This window comes from Myodes glareolus, chromosome 2 (genome assembly GCF_982192425.1).
Source record: "Myodes glareolus chromosome 2, mMyoGla1.1, whole genome shotgun sequence".
NCBI classification, from domain to species: domain Eukaryota; kingdom Metazoa; phylum Chordata; class Mammalia; order Rodentia; family Cricetidae; genus Myodes; species Myodes glareolus.
Window position 1 is genome coordinate 123,996,867 of NC_142027.1, and position 24,208 is coordinate 124,021,074.

At 41.2% G+C, this 24,208-nt stretch overlaps 1 protein-coding gene across 13 annotated transcripts in view; it reads left to right on the forward strand.

Moving 5' to 3' along the window:
* The window catches only part of Clip1 (CAP-Gly domain containing linker protein 1), a 119,480-nt gene that overhangs the window by 49,627 nt on the left and 45,645 nt on the right, over nt 1-24,208 (forward strand). For 3 of the 13 annotated variants that reach the window (XM_085679240.2, XM_085679245.2, XM_048447285.3), the window contains 8 exons: nt 1,923-2,027; nt 6,155-7,099; nt 9,871-9,987; nt 13,826-13,883; nt 14,599-14,682; nt 15,477-15,633; nt 18,608-18,773; nt 18,861-19,076. In XM_085679240.2, the coding sequence (XP_085535366.1) occupies nt 1,923-2,027; nt 6,155-7,099; nt 9,871-9,987; nt 13,826-13,883; nt 14,599-14,682; nt 15,477-15,633; nt 18,608-18,773; nt 18,861-19,076 (1,848 nt within the window). Of the gene's footprint in view, nt 1-1,922; nt 2,028-6,154; nt 7,100-9,870; nt 9,988-13,825; nt 13,884-14,598; nt 14,683-15,476; nt 15,634-18,607; nt 18,774-18,860; nt 19,077-21,360; nt 23,629-24,208 lie in introns of all 13 variants that reach the window. The other 10 variants (XM_085679259.2, XM_085679261.2, XM_085679249.2 and 7 more) reach the window with 6 other exon arrangements.

The window sequence follows — 24,208 nt, forward strand, 5'->3', positions numbered from 1 at the left end:
CTTCTCTGCAGTACACATGGATGCAGGGAACTGTCCAGACAACAGAATATAGAAAGTGTAAGTGAAGAATGTTTTTTTAAAAAAAAACAAAAAACAAAAACTTTCTATCTTGAGTATGGTGGTGCACACCTTCAATCCCATGATGTAGAGGCGGTTGGATCTCTGAGATCTAGACCAGTTTGCTCTAGGTGGAGTTCCAGGGCAACCAGTACTATATAGTGAGATCCAGTCTCAAAAAAATGTTTTTTGCTCACTTTTTAAATAGGCCGGGCGGTGGTGGCGCACGCCTTTAATCCCAGCACTTGGGAGGCAAAGGCAGGCGGATCTCTGTGAGTTCGAGGCCAGCCTGGTCTACAAGAGCTAGTTCCAGGACAGGCACCAAAAACTACAGAGAAACCCTGTCTCAAAAATCTAAATAAATAAATAAATAAATAAATATCCTGTAATGGTTGTTTATGCCTGGTTCATAAACAAAGTGACCCCTTGAGTGCCTTGCAGTCACCAGAATACCAACGAACATGTTCATAACTTGGACTGTCTACTCAGGCTCTATACTGCCAGGTGTCACTTTGTTATGACCTGTTATAATTTTCTCACTGCCCATAATTGTTCAGATTGATATCTTAAGTTAATCCTGATATTGTCAGTCAATTGTCCTAGTGACAAGTTGGGTAGGAGAGATGGTGGAGGAAGTACTTTAAGACTACTACCAGGATTATTTCAAGTGGAGCAAGACTCGGCCACACTTGAACCTGTTGGGCAGAACGAACCCCCTGGGTCCCAGTCAGGTAACTGAGTTTGTGGAAAGGGAGTCATGGTGAGTGTGAGGTTCCGAGGATCCCACTCATATTGCATTGTCATCCTTTCCTGTCTTCTGAGCTGGTAAGGAATGACTTCATTTTAGGATAAAAATAAGTCCCTTACATCTGGAGTGTAGCTTTTCTTTTGCTGTGATCTTCTTAGTTGACTTTTTTCAGAGGAAGAGGCAATGGTAGGTAATCGTTACTATATATTGTCTTTGTAATCTTGAGTCCTCCCCTCTTCTCCACAGACAATTAAGCGTTTGAAAAATCCTGGTTGGGAGGCAATCAGAGCTTCTGCAGCTTGTATTCTGCTGTAGAGAACCTCAGCCAGAGCCCCTCACCCACTTCTGCAGACACTGCCGGCCTGGCTTGTTCCTTCATATATAATTCTTCTTTTGAGACAAGGTCTTACCCGATAGCACAGCTCTTGAACTCACTATGTTGACCCAGGCTAGCCTTGTACTTGGCAGTAATCCTCCTGCCTCAGCCTCACAAGTGCTGTGATTATAGGTTTAAATTACCACACCCAGCCCAGATTCTTCTTACTAAAATGATTCTTCTACTCTTTTTTATTACAAGTTGTTTGCCAGATCCAACAGTCTGCTCTGGGGACCTATTGAATGCTTGAAGATTTGTGTCATTGTCTTTCTCTACATATAGGTGAAAGTGGTGATCTTTTTGAGGGTCAGACAACCTTGTGAAGTCCCTGAGTCAGTTACATATACATTAATGTCAAGTAGCTATAGTTGCGGGAGGGAGGGAAGGAAGATGATAGAGGAGTATTAACTATCCTAATTTGTGCTGATAAACTTCACTTATCAAGATAACATCTTTTTGGCTGCATGCATCTGAAACTTCATCTTGCCTCATGTGTTTTCCATTTTTTTTCTTTCTCAGCAGACTAGCTCATGTCCTCCTCCCACTTCATCCCTTTGTTCATAGTGTCCATCCCACTCCCTCTTCCCCTGCAGCTCCGTCCTGTTTCTTTCTCTGTTCCCCTTTATGTTCATCCTTTGGCAGAAAGTACTGGTGGCTCGGCCTGCATGCCGCTCTCTCCTCTTGTGCTGGCATGTCATGGTGGCACTGTTGTGTTCTTTTCCTCTTCCCTTTTACTAACAGACGCAGACCAAACTGGAGCATGCCCGCATTAAGGAGCTTGAACAGAGCCTGCTCTTTGAAAAGACCAAAGCTGACAAACTCCAGAGGGAGTTAGAAGACACTAGGGTAATGGTTTTCACTATCTAATGAAGCAGCTTCACGCGTGTGAGTGGTGGACACATCGGGTGACATGCCTGCTGTTGGCCTGAGCCTTGACCCAGTGGTTCAGCCTGAGTTTGGTCTCAGTTCTGCTCAGGTATTCATGAGCACAGAGTGATAAGTAGGTGCAGGTGTTTTATGTAAAGTATTTTGTCAAAAGTAAAGACTCAACCAAAATCAAATTAGAAACCTTAAAACTATAAAAATTCTGTGGTTACCCACAACTGTATTTGAGGTTCTTTGTATTAGAACTTTGAAATACTGCTCTCCAGTTTCCACACGCACTCAGTTGTCCTCTAGTCCTCATATTCCTAGTTACAGGGTTTTTTTAAGTAATTCATGCTACTTCCTGCCCTTGCTCCGGCCTGTTGAGAAAAAGAAATGAAAACATTAGCTCTTTTTGATGATATATTATAAGGACTTTGACCCCCAATTATCTTTTTCTTTTCTTTTTTTCCCTCTTGATGGCTGAGCTCACATCTCCCTTCTTTCTGTCACCAAGGTTAAAAATCTCAGAGGTTAGAAAGAACAGGTGTGTTGAGAAAAGAATGAATTATTTTGGGGCTTGGGATTCAGTCCTGTTTTAATTAATATATTAATGCACCTATAGAAGTGTCATGCCATGCATTCTCAGTAGGTGATATTATTCTCATCTTTCTATAGACTTTTATAGAGCAAGGACACTAAGCACAAAGTTGTTAAAATTTTTGTTTACGATTATACAGCAAATAGTAATAGTGGAGCTAGAATTTCCTTCCAGGTCATTTGGCTCCAGAATCTGCTCTTAAACATTACAGGATGGACTCTTTTAATTTGTGCTAAAAGAGATAATCAGCATCACTCACATGTAAAAATAGAGATTCATATATGTCCCTGTTAAATCATGTTTGACTGTGATTGGCCTTAACTTTAAATTTTAAAAAATTACTTTTTATCTGTCCAATCAAATTTGTTACCCTGACTTTTCTTTTGAATCAATAGTATTTGTAAGAATTCTTTTGGTGTGAAATCATTGATATAAAAAATTAGACAAATGAATAATCTTCCTTTTCTCAATCATAAATTTTTTTCCTAATGAAGGGAAGAGGGTAGGGAGATAGCTCATTTGGTAAGGTGCTTGTCTTACAAGCATGAGGAGCTGAGGTTAGTCCTCAGAACCCAAGGAGAAAAAAGCCAGGCATGGTGGTGCACGCTTATATTCCCAGCCCTGGGGAGTCAGAGACAGGATTTCTGAAACTTGCTTGGTAGCTAGCCAGTCTGGTCTACTTGGCAAACTTCAAGTCAATGAGAGACCCTGCTTAAAAAACCAAGGTGGTCAGAGCCCAAGGAAGACAGTTGCTATTTCATCTGGCTTCCATATGCATTGTGCACATGTACACATACGGACACACAGGTGTGTGCACAGATACACACACATACAAATAATAAATGAGTAGATAAATAAAGGTGGGCATAGTGGCTCGTGCCTGTAATCCTAGCACTTGGGGTGTAGAAACAGGAGCATTGCCACATGTTCAGGGCTAGCCTCGGCCACACAGACCAAAGCCAGTCTCAGTACAGAGTTAAGACCCTGTCTAAAAAAAGCAAAAGCAGGGGCTGGAGAAATGACTCAGTGGTTAAGGACACTGAGTGCTCTTCCAGAGGACCTGGGTTCAATTCCCAGCACCCACATGGCAGCTCACAACTGTCTGAAAATTGAATTCCAGGGGATCTGACACCTTCACACCAATGCACGTAAAATAAAGATAAATTAATTTAAAAAAAAAAGCAAAAGCAAAAAAGAGAAGAAAGAAGTGGTTTTAGTTGGCTTCAGAAATTAACGAAATGTTCCCAGCATATTTGGTAAGGAAAAAATTGAAAGAATAAGAAAAGAATATGTGATAATTTGGTACCATTTCTGTACAAGCTGAGGATGCAAGACTTGATCTGGGAAATCCATGGGGGTTAGGAGATAGAGACCCTTTGGTGTGACTGAAGTAAGGAAATACACTTTTTTTTAACTTCTAAACCCATGTCTTAGTTTTGTCAGCAGACAAATTTACCATTTTCTGCTGGATAGTAAGGAATCCATTTGCAAATGGACTTCTGCAGCCATTTCAAATTAGAGTTTACAGCCCTCCATAACAACGTCTTCTATTGGTCCTCACTCTTGGTATGCCAAGTGTGAAAATAACCAGTGGTCCATCAAATCCCCACATCACTTGGCAGCCCTTTTTAGAAAGCATTTTAGAATTTCCCTACGCTTTAAGTCCGGTTCATACCCACTCACCTGGTGCTGTAGAAACGTGAGCAAATATCAGAGACAGCTCCTGACTACGGCCATAAACCAGCAGAGCTGCAACAATAGAAGTGACAAAACGCCACATAGAGAACCGTCATCCTAGTATTGAATTGACGCTCTCTCAGTTTGGCGATTTTATTGTGACTAAACTGTCACCTATTGAATTTGATGATCTTATGTTGTAACCTTGTAGCAAGGGGTTCATTGATGCTTTACATCTAAGAAATTCATGGATCCTCCCCTCTCTTGAGAACAGAATATAAGTGAATTAACATGATTAATCTCAAGCATATATATATATATATATATATATATATATATATATATATATATATAACCGCAAAGTACCACAACTTCAGTCAGTTCTGGAGCAGTGACTGTGCAATGCATCCCTCCCTCTGTTTTTCTGGACACCTTACTGAGCATCACAGCATACTGGGGTGGGCAGAGGAAACAGAAGACACTTGTCCTGCGTTCTCTGTCCCTGTAAAGGCAGCATAGAAAAAGTTTGTTGAAATCTAGGACCATTGGGATTTTAAAACTACTTGTATCCCCTGCTGTTTCCTAGGTTAGTTAAGTAAGATACCATTTCACACATATTCTTTGTACCAAACTGAGAGCCTAGGGGGAAGCAGTAGAGAAAAATTTTTTTAGACTAAAAGGCACAAGTTGAGAAAGTGTGTGTGTGTGTTTTCCCTTAAAACTTCAGAGCTCAGGTAGAATCCTAGTGTGTGGAAGTAGCAAGAATCTTGTAATTAAATCACACTTTCCATTGTATACATACTAATGCTGAGAACCACTGGGTTAGGGAAACAAGATGTGTACGTCAGTCAGAGTGTTGACAGAGTTACAAAAGCCCAGAAAGGGGTCTGTCTGTGAGAGTCTAATGTATAATTGCAGGTAAGTTATCTTTTAATGTTATTTTTAGAAGCCAATAAATTCTTCATTATCCAACTGAGGCTTTTATTCTTCGGACGATGCATTTCTCAATGAAACATGGATAATGTTGTATACCTCTTATCTAATAGAAGTAGAATGCAAGCCACATGTACAGAATCTTAATTTTCTGATAACCACATGAACTGTTTAGTAAGTTATAGGTGAAATTAATTTGAATAAAATATAAAAACAGTATATCTAAAATGTTATTTCATCATACAATGACAATTAAAATCATTAAGATATTTTATGTCTGCTTTTCTCTGACTTTTCAAATCCTGATATGTGTCTCAGCACATCCTGCTTCAGATGAGCCACGTTTCAGTGCTCAGCCTTACGTTGCTGGTGACTGTGCATGCTTTAACTGACAGGTCAGGCTTCAGTCACCAGCCTCAGATGGAGTAGCACCTGAAGTGCTGCTGAACGCAGTCTGGGTGAAGGAAGGAAGAAAAACTGGCCAACTGAGCTTGCTTTCTTCCAGGAGGCAGGTTATTGAGCACTTTGGAAGCTACTATTTCTGTTAACTTATTATCAGATAATGAGTGCTTCCTGGTTAAGTGTCTTTGGAGGAGAAACAGATACTGTTGGAGTGAGGTAAGCTCAATATACATTTGGGATTTCATAATGGTGGAAGTTTGCTAAAGATTTTTTTCTCTTTTTTTTAAATTGATATTTATTTTGCTAAAGATTTTAATCCCATGTTAGAGCCTCCAGAATTGAGTTTAAGACATTATCTCAGTGAGGGAGACATTAATACATGCAACAGCTTGACTTTGCTTGATTCTGGGGCATTTGTAAAGAGCTTCAGAACTAAGAAAATCATCAGTGATTTGCTATTTCAGTGCTCTCTGTTTCTTATGACCGCTGTTAATAGGTGGCCACAGTGTCAGAAAAGTCCCGAATAATGGAACTAGAAAAAGACCTAGCCTTGAGAGTACAGGAAGTAGCTGAGCTCCGAAGAAGGCTAGAGTCCAGTAAGCCTCCCGGGGATGTGGATATGTCTCTTTCTCTTTTGCAAGAAATAAGTGCTTTGCAAGAAAAGCTAGAAGCCACACGTACTGACCACCAGAACGAGATGACTTCTCTGGCAGACCGCTTTGGAGCTCGGGAAGAGACATTTCAGAAGGAGATCAAGGCTCTGCACGCTGCCACTGAAAAGCTTTCCAAAGAGAACGAGTCCTTGAGAAGCAAACTTGACCACGCCAACAAGGAAAATTCCGATGTGATAGCTCTGTGGAAGTCTAAGCTGGAGACCGCCATCGGATCCCACCAGCAGGCAATGGAGGAGTTGAAGGTGTCTTTCAGCAAAGGGATTGGAACGGACTCAGCTGAATTTGCTGAGTTAAAGACACAAATAGAGAGACTGAGACTAGATTATCAGCACGAAATAGAAACTTTACAGAGTAAACAGGACTCTGAACGATCTGCTCACGCAAAAGAGATGGAGACTCTGAAGACCAAGCTGATGCAAGTCATTAAAGAGAAGGAGGACAGCCTAGAGGCCATCAAAGCGAGACTGGACAGTGCAGAAGACCAGCATCTAGTGGAAATGGAAGACGCGTTAAACAAACTGCAGGAGGCTGAAATAAAGGTAAAGGAGCTAGAGGTTCTGCAAGCCAAGTACAATGAACAAACCAAGGTCATTGATAATTTTACATCCCAGCTCAAGGTTGTCGAAGAAAAGCTCTTGGATCTTGATGCACTTCAGAAAGCCAATTCCGAAGGTAAATTGGAAATCGAGACACTTAGACAGCAGCTTGAGGGAGCTGAAAAGCAGATTCAAAATTTAGAAATGGAAAGGAACGCTGAAAGTAGCAAGGTTTGTATTGACATCTTCCATCATTTTTACTTTTATTCTTTTCCATTTGTTATTTTTCATTGTATGTTACTTTTGAGTTGAAGTCATTCATCTTCAAAATCCCTGATTTAGCAGGAATTGTGTGATGCACCCACTTGAGTATCATAGAATACCTTCTGAGGATCTCAAGTATGTTTTTATATGAGATCAGAGCAAATAATGGTCAGATCTGTGAATTTTGATTTATAATCTGGAAACCTTATCTGCTACCTTATCTCCTGGTCATGATATAAACTTCTATTTAAGTTTAATTCTGGGCTGTTTAAAAATAGAGCTTCTTTTAAAAAAAATCTCTATTTAAATAAAGCTAACTCCCTAAAAAGGTGGTGTTAAGATGAATATGAAGGGAAGAGAGGAGAGAGAGATTGACTTAAAAACTCAGACTGGGCATGATGGTACGTGCCTGTAATACTTAGGATGATGCAGCCGGAGGTTTTCCAGTTTAGTTCCAGGTCAGCCTGGACTGCATAAAGAGACCCTGTCAAATCAACAATCAACCAAAACAAAACTCCCTTTTAACCCTTTCTGCCCACATCATTCCCTTGCTTATAGAGGGTATAAAAGCAGAACATGAACGCTGGAGTGCTTCTTAACTATAAGTTAGCAAACTAAGATAAGTCATGCTCACAACGAAGTAAGTATGGTATGCATTATTGCCATACTTTTATGCCACGATGAAGAAACTTTGACCAAAGCAACTTAAAGAAGGAGTTAGAGTTCAGAGGGTGAGTTCCTGATCATTGTGGCTAGGGGCATGGCAGGAGGCAGACAGGCAGGTGCTAGAGCAGTAGCTAAGAGTTTACATCTTGATCCATAAGCGTGGGGTGGAGTGAGAGACCCTAGGAATAGTGTAGGCTTCTGAAACCTCACCTCCTCCTGCAAGGCCACACGTACTGATACTTCCCAAACAGTACATCAGCTGGAAATCAAGTATTCAAATCTATGATCCTATGGCGCCATTCTCATTCAAACTACCACACCATCCAACCTTTGCATTTGGAGGTGGGGGTCTTAGTACCCTAGGCTGCCCTCAAACTCGTGCCCTTGAACTCATGATCCTTCTGCCTTTTCCTCTCAAGTGCCAGGGTTACAACATGTACCACTATATCACTGTTCCTTGTGGTTTTTGGTTTTTTCAAGACAGCTTGGCCTAGGGCTGGCTTTGTAGCCCAGGCTGGCCCTGAGTTCTCAATGGTCCCCCTGCTTGTGTCTTCCAAGTCCTGGGATTAATATAGGCATAGGCCTCTACTTTTCTGGCCGTTCCTTTTTGTGTGATTTATTTGGGGATATGGAGAAGCTAGATAAATGTGCTGCTTGTCAAGGATTAGGAAATGAAAATATCTACCAGCTATGTCCCCTGCCAGCAAGTTCTGCTAAATATCAGCTTCAGTTCTTCAGGGGAATCTTTCCCAGTCCTGCCACTAGTGGGGGCTCTGGTACTGGTGAGGAATGATTTTTGTGGAAGAAGCTGCTATTGGCAAAGAAGAAATTGTGCTGGCTAAACTGGGAGAGGTGAAGGCAGATAAACAACAAAAGTCGGCTAAGTAACCAAACTTGAAAATAAAGTAGCTGCAGGAAGACTGTCTCTAGTCGCATGTGTTTCTGAAATAGCAATGAAAAACAAGTTAACTAGAAGAGAAGAAAGCTGGGTTCTAATTGCTAATGTCTAGTGGATCTTTAAATATGACCCAAGTATTGAAATATTTTAAGTATACAAATATACAGAATAATACAGACTATCATTATAATGTGCCTAGGGTCTGTCTATGCTAAGCACAGGCCCTACTACTGAGCTACATATACGGCACTAGGGTTTTTAAAGATCAGGAGTGAATTTGATCAGTTGGCTCATTTAGGAAGTAAATACCAGCACTTCCTGCTTTAGACCATGTTGATGTTTAAATTTAGGTGTAGAAAAGTAGTATATTTTTAAAAATGGCCATCAGAGGCCAGGTGGTAGTTGGTGGAGCACATCTTTAATCCCAGCAATCGCGAGGCAGAGGCAGGCAGATCTCTGTGAGTTCGAGACCAGCCTGGTCTACAAGAACTAGTTCCAGGACAGGCTTCAAAGCTACAGAGAAACCCTGTCTCAAAACAAAACAAACAAACAAAAAAACAAAACAGAACAAAACACCAAAAATATAAAAAATAAAATAAATGGGCCACACAATGAAACCCTGTTTTGAAATGCCAAAATAAATAAAATAAATATAAAAAAATAAGGGAAAAAAGCCATTAGAGACTGGAGAGAAAGCTTAGCAGTCAAAAATGCTTACTGTTCTTGCAGAGAGGACCCAGCCTTGGTTTCTAGATCCAGGGGATCTGACTCTGTCTTCCGACAGGCTTATGCACAACATGGTGCACATAAACTGAAACAGGCAAACATACATACACATAAGTAAAATTTAACATATTTTGGCTAGATGTGACATACACTGAGTTTGAGGCCAGGCTGGTCTTCATAGAGAATTCTGGGACAGCCAGGAGTACACAGAAACCCTGTCTCAAAAAAAAAAAAAAAAAAAAAAAACCAAAAAACTCTAGGTACTCATACTTTGAACTGATTGTTTTTAAGTTACTAGCTTCTTAGAATTAAAACAGACAAACAAAAAACAACTCTTTTGTGTAGTTTTTGTTGTGTTTCTCATTTTTTTTACCTTTTATTTTTCCTTATCATTTTTTTGTTTCTTTTTTGTTCATTTGCTTCTGTACCATATAACTTGGTGTGTTAGGCTAATAGCATTACCACAGAACTCCAGGGAAAAGAACTTATGCTCAGTAACCTACGGGACACTTTGAGTGAAGTCAGTCAAGTGAAGGAAACTTTGGAAAAAGAACTCCAGACTTTGGTAAGTACCTATCGGTTGGGAATCTGAACCTCAGTGTTTCTGGATTTTTTCCATTTAAAAGAACATTGTCCATTAAAAACAAAAAATACGGCAGTTGTTTCTACTTCAAAAATATGGATATAAATTGAATATATTAGCTGCTGATAAATGCCTTCCAGGGAACTGGATCAAGTCAAACACGTGTTAAAGGTAGGTGATAACTTTTCTTTTTTCTTTTTTTTTTAAAATTCTGAAGTTTAATTTATTTGGGAGGGTGACCTTATTTAGACTCCTTGGGGCTTGTTTTTTCTGTGTATAGGTGTTTGCCTGCATATATGTCTGCACAACAAACACACACATGGCTGATGCCATCTGGAGTTACAGACAGTTGTGAGGAGCTGGGAGTTGAACCCAGGACCTCTGGAAGAGCAGCCAGTGCTCTCAACACTCTGAGCCATCTCTCCAGCCCTGATAACTTTTCTTTTTTTTTTTTTTTTTTAAAAAAAAAAATGTTCTTTTCCTCTGGTAAAGCAGTTGGACTGTTGTTGGCAGCTTGGTTTTACAAAGCACAGAGATAGATCTTCCCACTCACACACTCAGCACTGCCAGCTTCCACTGACTGAGAGCCTTTCCTGCACCATGGCCTTCAGCATCTTTTTTTGACTGAGCAACAACTGTCCAGGTCTTCAGCGCCTTCTGTTGGTGTTATCTAATTGAATTGCCACTCAGTTATATTCTGCCTTAGGAAATTATACTGCTTTTGCATGTTTCCTCTTAATCCCAAATATGTAGTGGCACAGGGCTTTAATCCCAGCACTTGGGAGGCAGAGACTGATAGACTCTATGAGTTCCAGGCCAGTCTTGTGTACATAGCAAGCTCAAGACCAGCCAAGGCTACAGAGTGAGACCCTGTCTTAAAAAACAAAAACAAAACCGGCCAAAGGTAACACCCCACCAAATTGTAAGACTTTCAAAATAAACAAACAAAAACTTTTGTCACTTTGCCTCCTACACCATAATTTGACCTTACTTGAGGCTGGTAATTGTGGGCCATGGTATTCGTGGAAGCTTGCAGAGAACCTAGGTAGCTTCTCAGCAGCAGCTGTCCCAGCTGCTCCACATGCCTCCCTGTTGCTCTGCTACTTCGCTGATCACAGTGTTTTTTTCTTTCTTTTTCTTCTTTTGTTCTTTTTTTTTTTTTTTAATGTGCGTTGGTGTTTTGCTTGCATTTATTCCAGATCTTGGAGTTACAGATGGTTGTGAGCTGCCATGTGGGTGCTGGGGATTGAACCCGGGTCCTCTAGAAGATCATTCAGTGCTCTTAAACTCTGAGCCATCTCTCTAGCCCCCACAGTGGTTTCTTAGCATATGTCTGTGCTACAATTTTCTATTTTTCTCAGTCTCACTGTACAGCAGGCTGATTTGAAATCCTCTCAACTATTTAGCCCAGGCTGCTCTCACACAGCAATCCTACTACCTCAGTCTTTGACTGTTGGCATTATAGGCATGAGCTCAAATTTCTACTTAAGTATTTTATTTTCTTTTTAATTATGTGTATGCAAATGTGCAAATGGGTATGTGCACATTGAGTGCAATACCTGTGGAAGTGAGAAGAGGGTGTCAGATTTCCTAGCGTTGGAGTTATAGGTGGCTTTGGGCTGCCGGCTGTGGGTTCTGGAATCTAAACTTGGGTCCTCTGCAAAGGCAGTAAGCACTAGCACTCTGACCACTAGTCCATCTCTCTAGCCCCAGATTTCTACCTTTAAAAATAGCTATATTGTTCATCATATTACTGTTTACATATAGCTGCGTAAATTAAAATTGCAACATTTAGTACAATTCCATTTCTCTGTTCTTAATAGCCACATTGCAGAAAGTTCTGTTGGACAGTCCTGGTATATAATATGTACACTACATTTTAAAAAATGGCCTTCAAATCGTTATTTTATGGTTTGAATTTTTTTTTCTTTTTTGAGACAGAGTCTTTCTTTGTAGCTCTAGCTGTCCTGAAACTTATTATGTAGACCATGCTGGCCTTGAGCTCATGGAGATCCCCCTGCCTCTACAATCCGAGTGCTGACTCTAAAGGCTTGTGTCACTACATCTGGCTATTTTGTGATCTGGAGTCCTTTAAGAAAATGTTTTAGGGGCTGATGAGATGTCTCAGTGGGCTGGTAGAGGCCTGAAGCCTTGAGTCTGAGTCCTAGTGATGTAGTAGAGGGAGAGAATTGACTCCAGCAGGCCATCTTTTGATCTTCATGTGCACACCATGGTGCATGTGCCCACACTTGGACACACACATGCACATGGAAATAAATAATTTTAAAAACAAAGGAAATGGTACTGGATAGATAGCTCTGTGGTTAAGAGCAGTTGTTGCTATTTCAGGGGACCAGAGTTCAGTTTCCAGCACCCACATCAGACAGCTCACAACAGACTATAACTCCAGTTTGAGGGGATTTGATGCACACCTTTGGCCTCCTAGGGCACCTGCACACACTTAAATGCACATACATAACACCTACACGTAATTAAAAATAATAACTAAATCCTTTTTTTTTAAGACAGAGTTTCTCTATGTGGATCGTAGCTGTTGTAGAACTTGCTCTGTAGGTCTGGGTAGCCTCGAACTCAGAGATCGACTGCCTCTGGATTTAAAGACATGTGCTACCACATCCAACATAACAATAAAGCTTTAAAAATGTGTTAAGTACTATATTTTGCTGCCCTGTCTTCTAAAATTTCAAGAGTTACATTAAAAACCAAAAAAACAATGCAAGCATATTCCTCTACATGCTCTTGGAAGCATGCCTATGGAAGCCTGGCTTTGTGGGTGATATAAATAGGTACTCTGTAGGCTTATGCTAGTTTATGTGCTCATCTTTTAATAGTCCCTGTTAGAAATACTCATTAAAAAATGGCTTTGGGATGCTGGAGAACTTGTTCAGTGTTTAAGAGCATTGGCTGCTCTTTCAGAGGACTCAGATTCTGTTCACAGCACCCACATGGTGGCTCACAACCATCCACTAATCGAGTTCCAGGGGGTAGGATAGCCCCTTTCTGGCCTCTGTGGGCACCAGGCATGTATGTAGTGCATAGACATACATCCAGGCAAAACACTGATACACATAAAAATCAAATCAGTAACTCTTTTAAAAGATTCCTTGTTACAGCTACTTCAAAATTTATTCCAGGAAAACCAGAGAAGTTCTTTTAGTTTAGCTTGTTGTCATGTTTAGAACAGGAGACCTTTAACAGTAGGTGACAAATGAAGCAATTTTGCTTATAAAGTTGCAGACAGATATTAGGCTTGAATTTAGTTCAGTTTCTCTGGATACTCTCAGAGGGAAGAAACCCAGATTATTGTTCAGGCAGATTGCTTTTTTTTTTTATTTTTGTGTTTCTTTTCTCTCTCTCTCTCTCTCTCTCTCTCTCTCTCTCTCTCTCTCTCTCTTTCCCTTTTTTCTTTTTACAAGAAATTCCCCCTAGGGCTTTGCCCTTGCTAGACAAGACCAATGCCACTGAGCTACATCCCCATTCCTCAGGCAGATTTCAGAGGCGAAGGCAGATCTTGGAGGGTTAGTCATGACACAGCATGTTCCTGCAGTACACTTACATGTATATGCCCATTCATACATGTGTGTACAGACATACCTGCATACATGCAAATGCAAACCCACTCATGTGTATACACATGTGTACAGTACACAGTTGGTAGTTCATCGGTGCCTGCATGTTTTAAGTGCATAACCTTAATGAAACAAGCTGCAAAAATAGGTAGCATTGTAATTGATAGACATGTTCAGTCTTTGTCACCTGAGATCTTTGTGTGATGAATCTCTTAATTCTTTTTCTCCAGAAAGAAAAGTTTGCTGGCACTTCAGAGGAAGCTCTCTCTGTTCAGAGAAGTATGCAAGGTGTGTCCCTGAATCAGAAAGTTTCAGGGTGTGTTATTAAGGGCTGGTTCTGGTTTGGGAGTGCAGAATTTAGTCTAATGTCATAATTCTGGAAATTACACAGTGCACAGAAAAACTGGATTCCATTGGTTTCCTGAATCTTCACACTCAAGAAATAAGTACTTTTTTTTCTTTTTCTTTTTCTTTTTTTTTAGTTTTTTGAGATAGGGTTTCTCTGTAGCTTTAGAGCCTGTCCTGTAACTAACTCTTGTAGACCACGCCTCGAACTCACTGAGATCCACCTGCCTCTGCCTTCCAAGTGTTAGGATTAAAGGTGTGCGCCACCACCGCCTGGCCAAGTACTCATTTCTTCTTTTGACCTAAGGCTTGTTCCATATTAAAATCTTAGTATTCCTGAGAAGACTGATTTTATCTAATTTTGCTATTGATAAGCTTTGGGTTTTGATTGGAAGCAGGAAAGACATGGCTAGGAAAGGCACAGGGCCTCCTGATGTGCAGATGTGGGGAGACGGTGGAGCCTCATGCTCCCCTCTTGTCGCAGTGTGTGGTTGGCAGTGACGCTTTCAATGTCCGTGTCCTCCGAGCTTATGAGCATGTGCTTGGCTTAGAAGCCAATCGCACTGGGTGACCTGTTAAATGTGTGTATATGTGTGTACACACACACACACACACACACATATATATATATAATAATTTTAACTTTATCCTAATATAGATACTGTAAATAAACTGCACCAAAAGGAGGAAGAGTTTAACATGTTATCTTCTGAACTGGAGAAGTTGAGAGAAAATTTAGCAGGTAAGGTGATGTCGCCTGGTGACAAGCCATTAAATGCAATAGAATGTCTAGGATAAGAGTTTAAATTACAGGGGCGGAAATGGAAACTTTTGTAATTTAATAAATGTTGAAAAAAAAAGAGTTTATATTACAGTAACAGACCTGCCACACAGATACTGCGTCACTCTGTGCCAGCGGAATGCTTGTCTGAGAGCTGTAGCCCTAAGCATTTCCTCTTCTCTGTTTTATAAAAAGTCAGAATCTTTCTCTGCTGCTGTTGCATTGCTTGTTCAGTGTCACACAGACGACCACATAGATGACCACTTGCTCCTTGTCTCCACCCTTACCCTTTTGTTTCTTCTTGACACAGTGCCATCTCACTCAGTAGAGGTATAAGACTTGCCCATCAAACCCGTATCTCTGAGAGTTTGCCTCAGACTTGCCTTCCTCTCGGCCACTGCACTTCAGCCTCCTTGCTTTGTTGGACCTGTCAGGTCATGTGCTGCTGGGGGCCTTTGACTTGCTTCCTGTTTCCTATCCTTCCTTCAGGTCTTCACTTAAATGTCACCTATTCACAGGGTTCTATGTCTCTTTCCTTCTCCTTTCAACATCCTTTCTCTCCTTCCAGTCTCTCCCCTCAGCACTCACCTCTTCCTATGTATTGTTCTTTCTTTATTCTACTTACTGTCTTTGCTAGACTGGCATTTCCCTCTAGGCAGAGGTGGCTGTCTGCAATATTCCCACTATATGGATGCATTCAATAAACTTTTCTTGTTCTTAACACAGCAGTGCTGTTTCTTTTCTGATATATTCAGATATGGAAGCAAAATTTAGAGAGAAGGATGAAAGAGAAGAACAGCTGGTAAAGGCAAAGGAAAAATTAGAAAATGACATTGCAGAAATGATGAAGATGTCAGGAGATAACTCTTCTCAGCTTACAAAGATGAACGATGAACTGCGTCTGAAGGAAAGGTACGTCTGTGCTGGAGAGTATGTCTGCTGGAGAGCAAGCTCGGGGCTGCTGGGTGGGTATGATCCTAGCACTCGAGAGGCAGAGGCAGGTGGATCTCTGTGAGTTTGAGAGCAGTCAATTCTACACAGTGAGCTCCAGGACAGCCAGGGCTACATAGTGAGACACTGTTTTTATTTGTTCGTTTGTTTGTATTGTTTTGTTTTTTTCCATGACAGTGTTTCTCAGAACAGCTCTACAACTCCTGGAACTCACTTTGTGGACCAGGCTGGCCTTGAATTTACAGAGATCCACCTGCCTCTGCCTTCCAGGTGCTGGGTTTAAAGTCCTGTACTACCACCTCCTGGTTAGACCCAGTCTTAAAATAGAAACAAAACTCAAAAACAAAAGGCTCAATGTTGTCTTATTTTAAGGATTCTTGACTCTTTTTGCTTTATGTTTCTTTTTTCTTGTTTTCCCTCCTTTAATGTGTTTGTGTGTGTGTGTGTGTGTGTGTGTGTTTCTGGGGACTAAGGTCAGTTGGATCTGTATTCCAGCTTTGTTCCTTTCTGTATTACTGCCTCAGTGTATCTTGAATCACCTGTGTAACGTTTGTTATTGTTTTTTAAAATTCAACCATGGGTTTTAGGTATCAATCAGGCTTGTTTAGCAAGTAAACAGCTTTTATTGAGCCTTCTTGTCAGTCCTTGTTTGACCTAAAATGAGGTCTATCGGACAGAGTTAAGAAATACAGTAGAATCCGTAGATCTTCCAGTGACTTAGGAACACAAGGCACTAGCTTCCCATTATAACGAAAAAGAAGCCAAGGCTCACTCGAGGCTTCACAGCTGAGCCACATCTATTATTCTTAAGTTCCTTTTTGTTAGTTTTTTTTTTTTTTGAGACAGGGTCTCTCTGTATAGACCTGGCTATCCTGGAATTTGTTGTATAGACCAAGCTGACCTTGAACTCACAGAGCTCTTCTCTTTGTCTCCTAAATGTTGGGTTCAAGGTGTGTGCCACCATATCCAGCTTATTCTGAGGTTCTTGTTTTTTTCTCTCTTTCTTTTCATAGTGTCATATAGAAATCAAATACTTAACAAGACGAAGTTCTAGAGAACATTTTTGAACCATTAGAATTTTGCTTAGTAAAGTATTAATGTTTTTGAAATTATATCACTCTCTAGCCTTTCACCCACAAAACACAGTTGAAGGTCACTGTGACCTGGCCTTTGGCTGGCAGCTCCAGTAGCTGTTTTGGCCCCCTTTGCTCTGAAGCAGCTGTGTAAGTTTTCAGGGCCTCCAGAAGGTGCCACGTCTAAAGGTATTTAATAAGATCCAGCCAGCACCATTCCATGTGCTTCCCCCGTGCTTGCTCAATCACTTGATAGCCCTGATCCTGTGCCGATGTCCCAGGCTTTCACTGTATTCATGAGGAGCTATATAACTCATGTGTGTGTTGTGTGTGTGCGCGCGCGCATACAGACAAAAGCAGGACAGCTGCCAAAGTCATTCCTCAAGCACCATCAACCCTTTTAAAGGCAGGTCTCTCGGTGATTTGGGACTTGTTAAGTAGGCTCCACTAACTGACTAGAGAGCCCAGGGATTGACTTGTCTCTGACTCCTTAGTGCTGGGGTTGTAAGGGTGCCACCACACCTGTCTTTTTCACAGGGGTTCTGGGACTTGAACTCAGTCCCATAGGCTTGCAGAGCAAATACTTTACTGTCTCCACAGAACCTAGCTGGTCCTCTTTAAACAAGAATTATTTATGGTAATTACCATATTTTCTTTTCTTAAGAGGCACTTAAATGACTTTTGGTAACCTAGTCTGCCAAAAATTTGAAACTTACTTCTTTTAATATTTTTCCTAAAATTTTTTAGATCTAAAAACCTTTAATAAAAATATTTTAAGATTTATCTTTATTTTATGTGTATGTGTCTTTTGCCTACACATATTTAAGTGCACCATGTGCATGTACTGCCTACACAGGCCAAAAGAGGGCATCAGATTCCCACAAACTGGCGTCATGGATGGTTGTGAGCTAATTTATCTCTGTATAACCCTGACTGCCCAGGAGCTTACTGTGTAGACCACACTGACCTCGGCTTCCAGGAATCTACCTGCCTCTGTTTCCAAGTGCTGGGATGAAAGGTGTGTCCACCACGCCTGGCCCAATATATTTATCTCAACTCATATTTCTTTACTGATCTATTAATAAAGAGTTGTAAATTCTTGCAGTTATAGTAGTTGTTACTCTAAATGTATTTATAACAATCACAGTTGTTAAAATTCTTCAGGCATTTCATTTTTAAATTTGTCTTGATTTCAGGTATAATTTCTCATAAATTTTGCAATCTGATATAGTTGTTTTTTCATAGTATCTTTCTAGTATAACTCTTTAGTTTAAAATATGAAAAAATTGAGGCTGGAGAGATGACTCAGAGGTTAAGAGCACTGACTGCTCTTCCAGAGGTCCTGAGTTCAATTCCCAGCAACCACATGGTGGCTCACAACCATCTGTAATGAGATCTGGTGCCCTCTTCTGACCTACAGGCATATATGCAGTCAGCACACTGTGAACACATTAAATAAATGACTCTTGGCTTCTTGCCATCTATTTAAAAAAAATGAAAAATCTAGTTATTAAGATGGCTTAGTAGCTAAAGTATTTGACCCACAGAATGAGAGTTCCGATCCCCAGTATCTAGGTAACCCCAGAGTGCCTACAGTGAAGTGGGAGGTGGAGACAGGGAGCTCCCAGTGCAGAGCAATAAACAAGAAACTCTACTTCCAGTCCAAGGGAGGTGGGGACTGAACCCACGGTTGTCTCTTACCTCCATGCTCCACGCTGTGATTTATGCTTGCCTGGACTCACACATGAACATACACAGCCACACAGTGATTACACACATACATATATGCACATTACATGTACACGTTGCATATGCATACGTGTAAATAACTATCTGACAATTTATATTGAAACTTATTCTAGATCTGTGGAAGAACTACAGCTAAAACTTACAAAGGCTAATGAAAACGCAAGTTTTCTGCAGAAAAGTATTGGGGAAGTAACTCTTAAAGCTGAACAGAGCCAGCAGGAAGCAGCTAAAAAGCATGAAGAAGAAAAGAAAGAATTGGAGGAAAAATTGTTGGAACTGGTAAGGAGACACAAAGGGGATTGCTGGTAAAGCGGGTGGGTGGTCACTGTGTGGCCTGACGCCTCACTCCTGCCTTCTGTTCTTCAGGAGAAGAAGATGGAAACAAGCCACAACCAGTGTCAGGACCTTAGAGCCGAGTATGAAAAAGCCAGTTCTGAGACAAAAACAAAGCATGAAGAAGTCCTGCAGAACCTGCAGAAGATGCTGGTGGACACAGAGGAAAAACTGAAGGCTGCTCAAGAGGCGAACAAAGGCCTGGTGCAGGATGTGGAGGAGCTGAAAGCACAGGCCGACAAAGCCAAAGTATGTCCTGAGGCTCAAAGTGTGATTGTGTTATATCTTAACTACGTCTGCGTAGAGGCTGCAGGGGCTGAGTGACGTGTGTGACCTGTTAAACTCTGCATGCATGGCAGGGTGGTAAACTGCATCTTTTGTGGCTTTAAATGTTTCATGCCAGCTCTTCCTTGTAGGGGAGGGTAATGGCTATAGGTCTTTCCCATAAATGTACTGTGTAGCCATCACCACCCCCTGCTGCTTGTCCCGAGTGGTTCCAACCTCTTACTGTTGCCTGGGTTCTGTCTGCTTGCAGTAGATTTTCTGTTTCTCAAAGCATCTTTCTCTGATCTTGGCTGAGCTTGCTCCACCTTGTACTAGGATAAAGAGAGACAAAGCTCAGAAAAACAGGAGGCAGAAGCCAGGGAAGCAAGTGAGCTTTGTATTGGAACTGGAGGAGAGCAACTGGCAAGCAGAGTCTTATAGAAAGAACTAGAGCTCTGGAGAGGACTTTGAAGCTCTGTGAACTTGCTGACAGCTCTGTGAAGCTCTCTTCAAGTAACTCAAGAAAATCCCTTATTAGTTAGAAATAGTTAGAATTTTGTATATTGAATCTCAACTTATGTTGTCAGGATTGTATCTGCACCCCAATATATTCTTTGACTTTGCTAACTTAGTAAAGTTTACCCTTTCTACTACGATTTAACTTTTTATTGCTCAAAAATTATTTTTGTCTTAAATGTTTATTTTTAATGCATTAGAAAAATGTTTATGTACAAATTTACTAGAAAGGAATTATGAAAGAGAACTTGAAACTATTAAAAATCTCTTGTTAGGGCTAAGGATGTGACTTAGTTGTAGAGTGCCAGCCTACCCTGCCCTAGTATCAACCCAGGACCAGAACAGACTAGCAACACAAAATCACACACCTTCCATTAATTAAGAGAACCATGATATAGTACACATCAAGTACTCTTGTATAGTAGTACATCAAGTACTCATGTAGTATACTCTTCTACATGCTGTCCAAGGTTTCTCCTGTACCCCTTTTCTCAAAAACACCTCAGCTTGATAAACCAATTAATGGTGGATATGATCCCCATGTTTGATGCTACCTGCATGGTCCCCCATGTCTTAAGCCTTCAGTTTTGTAGATTGCGGCACAACCTTCTAATGTCTTGTGTGAAGCTGTCCTGACTTTGGTGGTTTTATATAAACACCTTTTGGTTAAAATCCCAGGATTAGTCCTCTTTCAAATTTGTCATCACAATATTTGATTTTGAGGAAGAGACCTGATCATTTATCCTCCTTACCTTAGACCATGAAACTCAATATGGACAAGTTCAACAGAACCATCATATACGGGTTACCCATGCATGCTTCCACATTGCCAGGGCATAAATTTCAAATTTCAATTTCATACTTGATTTTAGTGAGTTACAGCTCTGGAGAGTCTGATGAGACCTGAGTGTGTCGTCCCAAGTATGTTTCTGTGTGCAGTCAGGAGGCTTTATGCATCCCTTCAGGAGGCCCCAGAGTCAGGAAGCCAGTGCCGCACACCTGTACTGTCCAACCCAGGAGCCACTAGCTAGATAAAGCCGTGTAAAGTTAAATTTGTACAGCAGAAAATTCAGCTCTCTAGGTGCATTCAGCGTGTTCTGAGAGCTCACGTCAAATGTCCACCATGGAATTCTGGGTAGTACCAGTATAGACATCATTAGCTTATCTTATAAATAGTACATTTACAAATACTTTATTGTAGCCAACAAAGCCTAGAAATTAGTCTGCATCTGAGTAACGTGTCCATGATGCTGGCACTGACACTTTTAGCCTGTTGACTCCCTTCCCACTGAGGAAGGACTTCAACACTGATAATGTTTTCCTTGCTACCTCTCATTTTGAGTAATATAAACTCACTGACTTTTGTTTTTGCCCTGACTTATGAATCTTTTCTGAGATAGAAACAATCAAACAGAACAGTAAAGAAGCCTTATTCCTAGTGTGCAAACCAAACAAATTTTCAGAAATGATTTCCCACATCATTTCAAAGAGAAAAAAAGCTAATAGACACTTTAGTTAATTTTGTCTTTTATTACCCCTTTATGTACTTGGCAGTTAGTTAGATTTACTGTTTATTATCCCTTTATGCAGTGCTTTTCTAGTTTTTATCCCTTTGTTATTCATATCCTTTTTATGAAGCTTATTGTAGAAAATTCTAAGGTTTCATGGTTTAGGCCGCATTAAGTTCTTTGGGCTTGCATTTGTCTGCTTGGTTTCATTTTGTTCCCGTTCTTTCCATCTTTTGTCCCTGTAGTCGCTAACTCATTTGTTAACATCAGCCAAAAAAGAGATTGAAGTAATGTCAGAAGAGCTGAGGGCTCTGAAGTCAGAGAAGCAGCTTCTTGTGCAGGAGACAAATGCTTTGCAGTTAGAGAAAGGTTCACTTTTATCAAAGCTTGTAGAAGTGGAGACCAAGATAACTTTGCTTCAGGAAGACCAGCAGAAACTTTGGGCAGTAAATGAAAGCCTCCATTTAGAGAAGGAGAAAGTCTCAGAAGAAAAGCAAATTGCTGAAAAGCGTTATCAGCAGGAGCATCGGGATAAGGAGTCCCTGGTGGTTGAGAGAGAGAAACTGCTTAAGGAAGTCAGTGTGGTGCAGGAGGAGCTCCTGAAGATGCACCTGGAGAATGACGCCCTGGAAGCCTCCAAGGTGAGCATGCAAGTGCTCATCGAGGAGCTCCACTTCTGCAAGGATAAGCTGATGGCCATGTCTGAGAAGGCCCGGGCAGAGAAAGAGCACCTGGAGGGGCAGGTCAAGAAGCTCACTGCTGAGAATATGTTCTTGTCCAAAGACAAAGATGACGTCATTCAGAAACTTCAGAGCGCTTATGAGGAGCTTGTCAAGGATCAAAAGGCCTTGATCCAGGAGATCGATGAGCTCACAACTGAGAAAAAATCAGCCGCAGAGAAGCAGCTGAGTCTTGATAACACCTGCCTTACCCTAAAGGCCGAGCGGGAGAACCTCCTCCAGAGCAACAGAGACCTGCAGTTTGAGAAGGACACGCTGCGCCAAGGCCAGGAGAAACTGAGTGCCAGCCTGGAGGCCACCCTGCATGTCAAACAGCTGCTCAGCACAGAGGCAGAGACTCTGCGCACACAGCTAGATTGTGCCAGCAAAGCACTGAGGAAGGCGGAACTGGACACGAGACAGCTCCAGGCCACCAATGCAAGCCTCACAAAGCTCCTGGAAGAGATTAAGACCTGTCGGGCAATCACAGACTCGGAATGTATCCAGCTTCTCCACGAGAAGGAGAGCTTGGCAGCCTCTGAGAGGAAGCTCCTAGCAGAGAAAGAGGAACTGTTAAGTGAAAATAGACTCATCACTGAAAAACTCAGCAAACACTCAGAAGAGACCACACATCTTGAGATGAGCCTAAATGAGAAAATCACGTACTTAACTTCTGAGAAGGAGATGGCTTGCCAGAAAATCACTAGGCTTAAAAAGCAGCTGGATAGCCTCTTGAAAGAAAAATCAGCACTAGAGATGCAGAATGGAGATTTAGTTGCTGAGAGGGAAAATTCTATCAAAACCATAGGAGATCTTAAAAGGAAGTATGACCAAGAGGCTTCAAACAGACGAATCATTGTGCAGGAGAAGATGAAACTGCTCAGTAACATAGATGCTCTGAAGAAAGAACTTCAGGAAAGAAAGAAGGAAAACCAAGAGCTGGCGAACAGCAAGTGCGAGCTCTCCCTGATGCTGAAAGAGGCTCAGGATGCCAAAAAGAATCTTGAGAAAGAGCATTCTAGTATGATGCAAGCCAAGGAGAACTTGAACACCGAGCTGAGGACTTGCTGCTGCGAGAAGAGCATCTTGCTGAGGGACGGCTTGAACCTGCAGGAAGAGTGCCAGAAATTAAATGAGGAGATTCGTGAAATTCAGCAGACCTTAATCCTAGAGAAGGAGGCCAGGGCAAAGGAAAACGAGGCCTCTTTATATGAAAACAACAAGCTTCATGGGAGAATGGTGCTCTTGGAAGAGGAGATTCAGGGGCTGAGGGCATGTACTGAGCAGCTCCAGACTGAGAATTTTACACTTGTCCAAGAAAAGACCAACTCAGAGCAAAAAGTGGTGGAAATCATTAAGGAAAAGGAACTCCTGAGTGCAGAAACAGCTCAGCTCGCTGCCAATATTGAGACCCTCAAAAGCGACTTTGCTGCCCTTTCCAAGTCCAAGTTGGAACTGCAAGAACTACACAGCTGCCTCACCAAGATCCTGGATGAACTCCGGCTGAACCACGAGGTGGCGGTGACCGAGAGAGCCGAGGTGCTTCAGGACAACAAGAACCTCCTGGCCGAGAAACGAGAAATGATGCTAAGAAATGAAGAGGTCCTGAAGGAGAAGGAGAAGCTGGAAGAAAGCTACTTCATCCTCCAAAAAGAGATTAGCCAGCTGGCCCAGACCAACAGCCACATTTCAGCCAACCTCCTAGAATCCCAAAGTGAAAACCGTATTTTGAGAAAAGACAAGAGCAAGCTTACCCTTAAAATTAGAGAGCTTGAGACCCTTCATTCATTCACGGTAAAGTGAGAGGTTCAAGTTTTGAGAGCACCCAGACTCCTCACTAAGTGCACAAACATTAGTGGCTTAGGTGATTTCTCTGCTTTGCAACTGAGGGAAATCCACCTGAGTAAGCCAACTGTGTGTGTATGTCCAGCTTTTCATTATAACCAGGAAGGCTGACTCATCACTGAATGTCTAATTGTAGTTGTCTCCCCCCATTTCACAAAGACCTGAGAGCTGTGAATAAAAAAGATTCCTTTTTTTCCCTTTAAGCGAAGCATTAACTGTAAAAGTTAACTGTTCTTGGCAATTTTAGAGCACTATTAGAATGTGTACACACTGAAATACAGTCTGCTACTTGACTTTTATTTCATTCATTATGTCTGTCCATTTGGAGGTGGAAGATGCCACTGAAATCTCCATGTTAATAGTAGAACATGTATAATACAAAATTCTCATGAACATTATTAAGCCCACCAAATGAAATGATAATCAAATGTCTTAAAATAGTTTCAATTATTTTTGATATTTAGAAGCTAAGAATTTTTATTCCTATATATAATCTTTTTTATTCATAGACATGGTTATATTCATTACT